Source organism: Cucumis melo, chromosome 11 (assembly GCF_025177605.1).
Source record: "Cucumis melo cultivar AY chromosome 11, USDA_Cmelo_AY_1.0, whole genome shotgun sequence".
NCBI lineage: Eukaryota > Viridiplantae > Streptophyta > Magnoliopsida > Cucurbitales > Cucurbitaceae > Cucumis > Cucumis melo.
The window spans coordinates 19,813,735-19,822,449 of record NC_066867.1 but is presented as its reverse complement, the minus strand read 5'-3'; the positions used below and the strand labels follow the sequence as shown (position 1 = coordinate 19,822,449).

General features: G+C 35.3%; 1 protein-coding gene across 1 annotated transcript; it reads right to left on the bottom strand.

Annotated features, from left to right (window-relative positions):
* Positions 1-3,519: 3,519 nt before the first annotated feature.
* LOC103490566 (mechanosensitive ion channel protein 6-like) lies at positions 3,520-8,030 on the bottom strand. Its single transcript, XM_008450120.3, has 5 exons — positions 5,870-8,030; positions 5,034-5,157; positions 4,563-4,856; positions 4,284-4,486; positions 3,520-4,122 (listed from the first exon to the last, which is right to left on the bottom strand). Exons 1-5 carry the CDS (start codon positions 7,747-7,749, stop codon positions 3,852-3,854), a joined length of 2,772 nt encoding a protein of 923 aa, XP_008448342.2. The 5' UTR covers positions 7,750-8,030; the 3' UTR covers positions 3,520-3,851.
* Positions 8,031-8,715: the final 685 nt, after the last annotated feature.

The window sequence follows — 8,715 nt, the reverse complement described above, 5'->3', positions numbered from 1 at the left end:
GTGTTCGGTCAAGAGACATCTGAAAAGGCAAGGGTGTTGGTGAGTTTGAGCTAAAGAAGAAGAGTAGAGCTTGAGGTTAGATCCAAGAAAGTTTAAGTTTCTCCTTCCGCGCTTAAGAAGTTTAAGAGCAAGTTTGCTAAGTTAGGGCTTGTTATTTTAGGCTTTAGATCTGTTGGGAGCTCGTGTTGAGCTAGGGCAAGCTTGAAGAATCAATCTTAAGCAAGCTAAGACCATCCGAGGAGTTCAAAGAGAATCAAGATTAGTAAAAAAAAAAAAAAAAGAGTTCTCTTGAGAGAGAAGTATAAAGGTGAGAAGTTGAGGAATTTTCCTTCAATTGAAACCCAAGATTTACTTGATTTTCTTGTTTTTTTAGGGCAAGAGAAAATAGGGCAAATCTATAAACCATGAATTTAAATGAATTTCTAAGCTTGATTTAAGAATTTATGTTTTAAAGCATGCTTTGCGTTTAAGCATTTAAATATGCTATATTTATGAAATTATTTACAAAGCATGAGCTTCAAGTTTAGAAATGAATTATGAGAAAGCATGATTGAGTTAAAGTCCTAAAGCATTCAATTTGAGAAATTTTTCTTAAAACATGAGATTTATGAAATTATGTTTGAATGCTATGTTTCTGCGAATATTTGAGCAAAAAGATTTTTTTAAACAAAGCTTGATTTGAGACTTGCTAAATGATAGTCTTTCGTAAGCAAGCTAACTTAAGTAAGTTAAAGTTTTAGCATGAGATTTCTGAATATGCTAAAGTCTATACCGAGATATCTCCATCTGATACCAACCCTAGGAGGGAGATTGTCTTGTGCACAAAGGTCGTGTGATGAGGGTATCCAATAGATGCCTCAAGTTTCCATCACGTAGACTAGGTAAGAGATAAGGGCCTCTACGGATGCCTAGATTTTCCATCTCATGATAGCTATAGCGAGATAGGGATCTATTGGCGTCTAAAGTTTCATCTCGTAGGTATTGTATCGAGGGATGAGGCTTCCATACCTACAGTATTATCCCGTAGATACAAGAAGTTCCAGGTATAGCAAGAAAGGAAAGAGAAAGGGAAAGTTGAAAGCTAAGTTTGAAAAGAAAGTTGTTTTGATAAGTTCACGTATATTCAAAGTTTTTATTTTTCATGTTTTGTTTTAAAAGTTTTCACTCACGAGGCTTTACATGTCATCCTTTAACGTTTATTAAACTTTCATATAGAGATCGTGGTTTTGACGTCTATTGAAGCTCCGCTTACTCTATTAGAAGTTTGATTAGATTTTTGTATAGCTTATTCCATGCATGCATGATAATTTGTAATTAAACTAATAGAAGACTTAGTTATCATTGTTTGTAATAGATTAGTATAAAGGTTTAAATTTGTTTAGTTTTGTTTGGTGTTACCATAGTTGAAACTCATAACTTAGTTTTGTTTGTAAAGCTTTAAACTATTGCTTTCAAGTATAAACATTTTTTTTTTTTTGTACTTTATGTTTAAAGTCATAAAGGATTAAAGATAAGAGTTACAGGTTAAGCAAGATTGATAGGCATTGTTATAAGAAGAACGATATCAGTCGGCTTCATGCCACATATCAGACCTAGTGAGGACATGCTTCAAGATGGGGTGTTACACTGAAGGGTTCAGTAATCCTTCTCAAACTCAAAGTCGTTCATGCTTGTCCTATCCCCCAAATATAGCCTTCTTAATTGAAGGGTCTTGTTATGTTCAAACTGGACCTCGTGTTTGGGCCTATACCTCAGCCCTGTTATTATGTCTAAGTCCTCTCGCTCAAAAAAGACCTTATAACCCAGTAATTTAAAACTAATTGTGTTCTTCCATCCCTCGTCGACCTCTCTTAACAAAATGTAATGGCTGAAAGTTCCATTGAACACCAACTTCACGTCCAAGAAGTGTCCTGAGATGGTTTTCATAAACATGTGAAGTTGCTTGGGTGTTAACTTATTCTTTATACTTGACACGGTCTTTGATAGATGTGAACATCAGGTTAAGTTTGCAAGGAAGAAGTCCTTTGAATTAATTTTGGTCATAAGAGGCATCTACAAAACACACAAATTTGAACAAAATAAGTATTTTGTGGGTTAATCTCGGGGCATTCTCGATCGATATTACATGAATAAGTAATAGAACTCGGACAACATTACACCAGGATGCCACGAGATTAGGGTTCTGCATGCATTCTGTATGGTAATCTCGATCCTAATCTCGGGTGAAATTGGCCCCGAGAGTACCCTACAAAATGCATGTGAAACTCATCTGATCTCAAGACTTCTTCAACGAATCTCGAGAAAAATTTGTGAATCTCGATCGAGATCCATAATCTTCACTATTCATGAGAACAATCGAGATTCTTCAAAGGAGTTCATGATAAACAATAACATAAACCCAGATTAACTCAATGTCTCAAAAATTACTACATCAAATTTCTCATCCAACTCAGATTTCAAACTAAAAATCTTAAAACATAAACTAAACAACTAAGAATATAAACAAAACAACTAAAAATCTAAAAATAAAGTAGTACCTTGACCAATTTGAGTTTGAGGATGGCTTGTTCAAATTTTGGGAACCAAAAATCAAGAAAATTTGAAAGATTTTGAGGAGGTTATCCGATCTTGGCCAAAATGAGAAAAGTTTTTAAGGTTTACCGCATTTTATGAGAATATCAAACGGTTGGTATTCCAAGGGTATTTTGGTCATTTGCTATATCACTTTATTTTCAAATTTTTAATAAAAACACACTATCTCGGTGACGCACTCGACTGAGAGAGACCGAGAAATTTCATTGAAAGAGTTTTTAAAAATTTGAGAAGAATCTTAGAGTCGAGATTGACCGATCGAGATTGCCCGAGAAAAACAAAATTCTGAGTTTTTCAAAAGCATGCTAGTTGTGAAATACAAAACCAAAATGGTGCTAGTTTTGTCAATTTTCCAATACCATGCATAAGCTCATAAATTAGCGGGGCATTTTAGACTTTTTAGTTTCGATTCCTCATTTTGATTGGATTAGGCTACAAATTTTGCTATTTTTGTAAAAAGTTATATTATTTACTCATAGACCTAATTTTTTCAAATTATTATGTCAGTCTTGTCATTACTCTTCTATCGTTGCCTTTATAATTATATAATAAGGTTGAGAGTTACTAAAGAAATATGACTTTTGTCTTCACATTTTCAAGATGCGAGAACACATAAAATGTAAAAAGAAAAATATTTGGAAAATAAGGTACATTTAGAAAGAAAGAAAAAAAAATTCCTTCTTCCGTACATATTATGGGTTTCAAATTTTCAATATTTGAACATAAGAGGGTAGTATGCCTTTTTCACGGAGGAGATGAACAAGAACCACAAAAACAGCAAAATTTACATAGTATGAAGACATACTATAACTTTATTGATCGAAAACTATTGTCTATATCTATCGAAATGTGCTATTAAACAAGTATAATGTTTTAAATTGTATCCCAATATACGATATAAGGATTCATAAGGGGACATTTGTTCAATGATAAAAACAAAAAGTTAAGTTGAATTAATAATAATTATAGAGAATAATTGAAGGAGTTAACACGAATAACGAAACCATAAATATGAGTTGCTTTTTACAAATCTGAGTTGATGCAAATAAAGAAGTAATAAACCAAACAGTGGATTGGTTTTTTTACCCATTCAACCTAATTCTTTCAAATTATTCAAGTTGACAATGCCCCTAAAACATTTTACATGACCTATCAACTCAATAGACATACATACAGAAGCCTATCCTCCTTCTCAAGAGGAGTTTATGGTGTGCTGATTTCCTTGCCTGCCTCACTGAACTTTTGCAGAGGTTGTCCAATTACCTGGGAGGAAAATTAGTAGAGTTCACAGGAGGCAAGGAGCGAACGTTGATATCAAGTGGTAGGAGACGGTATTGCAAATCGAGCTCTTGGAAAATTTTAACGAGTTCTTCAACCAAAAGAGCTCTCCTTGTCCACCTCTCGCCCATGTCTTGATGGTTCATTCTATGAGTAAGCCATATTGCTATTCTCATTCTATTTAACTCTTCTACATCCTTTAGGACAATCATTGGCGCAGGACACCAATGCTCTTTCTTGCCCTCAATGTAACTGCAAAAAAAGAAAAAAAGAACATAATAAAATAAGGATAGAGACATCAAAGAAATGAGGGTGCGTTTGAATTAGTTTGATGAACATAATATAAATTTGCATTAACCTATCAGCTTAAGTTTTTAAATCAATCGGTAATTCAAGACTAGTAAACTACATACCTTACTATTCTCTGTCTCATGATAGCAATTTTCTCAGGTGGAGTAGATATGTGAAGACAGAATTCTACACCATCTCCCATGTCAGGACTACGATAGAAGTTGTGGATAGCCTTTGTTGCGAGAACACTGTTCGGAAATATGATCTTCTGGTTGTCATATCTTAGAAAAATGGTAGTCAAAATGTTCATTTCTTCAACAATCATCTGAAATTCAGGGAGCTACAGTTTAGAACAAAGAATATCATATGCACGAGTAAAATTACTTGGGGAGAAGAATTACCTGCACACCATCAATTTCACATCGGTCTCCGACGTCAAATGGATGCATCACAAATAAGAAGATGATTGATTCAAAAACAGTCTTGCAAGTATTTCCAAATACAAATGCGACAAGGACGAGTTGAGAGGTCACGAATAGGAGAAACTTGCTCGTGGCAATACCCAGAATCAATAGCCAAATAACCAGAATAATGACAGAAACTAAAATATTCACCATGCGGTGAAGTTTGTTCACTGCTGTTTTGGTATCGTTCAATGTCAAAGCTAGAGCCCTTCGTTCTCTAAAGGCATTAACCTGCAACAATTATATGAATAGTATCATTAGATCAATACTAATTATTGATTAAGACAAGACAACACCCCTATTGTGGCGACTAATGATGCAATAAATGACAATAGAATTTGCAACATTAAAATGTGGAGTGGGAAGACTAATGTATTTAATTTAAGATTTTGATAAGATAGATCTTACCACCCAGTTTTTCAAGGATGATTTGCTTATTTTTCTACTCTCACATGCTCCTTCAAAGAGACCCATGGTTTTTGAAGCCTCATCTTTTTCCATGAAACGCATCAAGTCCTCCAGGTAGATATATCTAACAAATGGATGAAATTAAGAATTGAGCAAAAGTCGGTAATAAAAATATATAAATAAAACATGATTTAAGAACCCAATTACACATGTAAAAACACAAGGGACGATGCATATTCAAAAAAGGTATTTCAACATGTTTGTTAGAAATAGCATTTCCAAAACCTCAGTCGATATATCTAGGCGTGGATGGAAAAATACAATTGCATTCCCTTTAATCGTGAACTGATTTCCATGAAACTAAAGCTAATGAAGGAATTTAAAGCATTAGTCACACTAAGGCAGGGTTGTCCAACTTATCGTATGTACCAAGTTAAAAGTAGAAGCAAGTAAAATGGGTTGGTTTCAAATTAATTCCAAATTTATGGTAAATTGTCTAGAGAATATAATTTTGAAGTAGCCATTTTATCGAAAGCAGGCACAATTTTAAAAGAACATTCTTTCATAAAACACAATTTATCCGGTTGTCTCGTAGGAATAGTGTTGTTGCACTAGTAAAAAGGTTTTTTTTTCCTTAGCTTGTCAATCGTCTTGATAAGGAATCTTCTCCCCCATGATTTTTAGAAAAAGCATTGTACTTGTTTGAAATTCCTTCACAATAAAGTAAAAAAATGAGAAGTTTCATGAAAAGATCTCGTGACCCAGCAAAAACCACATGAAACACTTTAGATAGTCAATTTAAACGACAAAGGGATGTATGAATAGAATTAACTTACTTAGAACCATTTCTAGCCACGTTCAGGAAAATCTTCTTCGCAGCAACTTTTGCCTCGTATTCACTCTTGATCTGTGTGGTTGATTCGTCCTCATGAGCTGTATCTTTAATCTGTTCATCCAAAGTTGAAAGAGTCCCATGTCTAACAATGTTCATCAATCTCTTCATATTCCAAGCAGACACATTCTTAGGACTAAGCTTATGCAAGTGATCAATTGTTATACCCTCATCGCCGCCCTTTTTCGACAGTGTCCTAGATAACTTGCCACTTCTTCCACGAGGACTTTTTTGCAACCCTCCACTACCTATCACCCTCCCACCCTTTTGAGCTGTAGAAAAGGCAGTTGCCTTTAAATCAGGAGGGATGGTAGCCCCTGCATTCTGTAACTTCATAACTTCCTCAGCAAGCCTCTCTTCTTCTTCCTCATTCTTCTGAATCTCTATCAATGGAGGACCTGACAGTGTCTCAATTACATATTGGTTAAACAATGCATCTTGAATCCTATCAAAATATGTACTCACATGGAAAGAAGAGGCCAAAACCTTCACCATCAGTGTTTTTACTAGCCAAACCAAAGTGCTTATTAGAAGACATACCAATACTTTGGTCACATATTCTAAGGCATTGCTCTTTACCTCTCTTTGAACTTTGTCATCAAACAGGAAGTTCCAAGCAATTAAAACTAGACCCAACCAAAGACAATTCTGGACCGCCTTTCTGACTCCATAAACAAAGTATAGAACCCTCTTACGAAGTAGAAAGTTTCTTTCAATGAAGAAGACGATTACCCTAATCCCCCAACCAGAAACAAGTCTTCCACATATTAGAACAAGAATCATAACCTCCCATTTCCATACTTCAAGCTTCCACAGTTTCTTTCTCCTCCAGTAACGAATTGTTAAAGTGCAAACCAATGCTGCGATTATCAGAATCAAACTCGCCCATTGTAACAGAGTCAGAACACCTAGATTGGCCTTCTTATACTCATCAGGAAGATCTTCTTCCAAGAATGGATCATCGTCTTCCTCATCTAAGACTTTTGAGATTAAACCAGAGCGAACTTGCCCTGATTTTGGTACACGTCCTGACCTCCGGTCTTGGTGTTCGGGTGGATCCAGTAATCTAGACTTAGTTTTAGCCCTAAGCAAGCTAGATTTCCTCTGGAACGATACATCTCTTTGAAAGGAAGAATTGGATGAGCATCTCAATACCTCAGCAGCACCATCATCTTCACCATTGCTGCCATGCGCACGACGATCACACTGCCGCGGTTGCTGACCTCTATGTTCTTCATCGAGTGGCGAGTCTCTGTGCCGTCTTCGCATGGAATCGTTTTCAGATATTTCTGAAATAGACTCGAAGGAAACCTTCAACTCTCTCGAACTCCGTCGCATCGGAGATTCCGCCACCGTAGAAAGCGGAGTCTTATCCTGTGGTAGTTCCAGCATTTCCATATCCATATCTAAAGACATCTCTCCCGACGCCTTCTGTTTGTGAAGAAACTGCCCGATAAGCTTAGAGGGCGGATCTTCCACATCCTTCCTATGTTGCCTAAACTCAAAATCCTCAGTAGTCCTAGCACCACCCTCGCCATTATTCCGTCTATTATCACTATCATTCCAGAAATCATAGCTGGACTCCCGCCAAATCCTGCCACTTCCGTTTACCAAGTCCGTAGCTCTTAAACTGGAAGCATCGGCCTCATTGACCTTGACGATAACCTCTTTCCGGTCAGATGCATCAGAAACTGCCATTACGGAGTGTTGGTGATCAGAAAGAATAGGAAGATGCTCTTGATCTTGAGTAGCATCTGCTCCAGAAAGCTTCCTTACATATTTGTAAGAGGGATGAGATTTGAAAGACTTGAGAGAGAAATCCATGGGACGGAGATTTTGAAAGGATTATATAGGAATGACAAAGTGCAAATATTGCGGAGAGGAAAAAAGAAAGTAATAAATGTAATGGGGAATGGGGGAATGGGTTTTGAGAGTTGAAAACATTGGAAGGATCAGAGGGAGAAGATTGTTGACGCGTGTTCTGGTTCCGCCATTAAAATAAAGAGCTCGTTGTTGAGACGTTTCTAGTAGAAGAGAGAGAAAAGAAAAGAGAGAAAACTTGCAATCAACAGACTCTAATATGGCGCTCGAAAAGAGACAATTAGAATGCTGTTTTTTTCTTTTTTCTTGTTTTGTTATAAATTTTTTTTTTTTTTTTTGAAAAGGTAATTTGGTATAAATAATTCATAAGGAAAGAATGTGATTTTCTTATATACTTTTTTTTAATTTTATAAAGATGTTTTAATATTGAGAGTGATGATTATATTTTCCATGTACGAGGAAAAAGGTATAAAAAGTTAAGGTAACTCACTGATTTGCGAGGGAGAAGAGAGAGAGGGAAAGGTAAAAGGAAAGAGAGAAGAAAATAAAAGGAGAGAAGAGGAGAAAATATTTAAAATAAAAGGAAAAATAAATAAGTTTAGGGTTTTCTGGGGAATGAGAGACGGTGAAGAAACATGGATGGAGATTCTTGTGAGGGGAGAGAGGAAAGCGAAAGGAATGAACTATTATTGGTTAAAATACCCTTTTGTTCCTCTAATTTATAATTGCTTCCCTTTTTTGTTTTTATGCTTTAATTTTAAATAGGGATAGTAGCACATATACGAATTATATTCAAAATAATTAAATATATAATAATATTTTTAAAAAATTATAAATATAGCAAAATTTATCAATGATAATAATGTATAAATAATTAAACCATAAGAGTGATAAAAGTCTATTACAGATAGACTTTGCTATATTTACAATTTTTAACAAATATTGCTACATATTTAATAATTATTCTAA

What these genes read in the sequence shown, in the direction of transcription:
- LOC103490566 (XM_008450120.3), bottom strand. Translation starts at nt 7,749, where the DNA reads ATGGATTTCTCTCTCAAGTCTTTCAAATCTCATCCCTCTTACAAATAT. An exon ending in GTGGCTAGAAATGGTTCTAA is followed by an intron (nt 5,158 to 5,869) that starts GTAAGTTAATTC and finishes TCCATTTGTTAG; the next exon opens with ATATATCTACCTGGAGGACT. An exon ending in GTGAAATTGATGGTGTGCAG is followed by an intron (nt 4,487 to 4,562) that starts GTAATTCTTCTC and finishes CCTGAATTTCAG; the next exon opens with ATGATTGTTGAAGAAATGAA.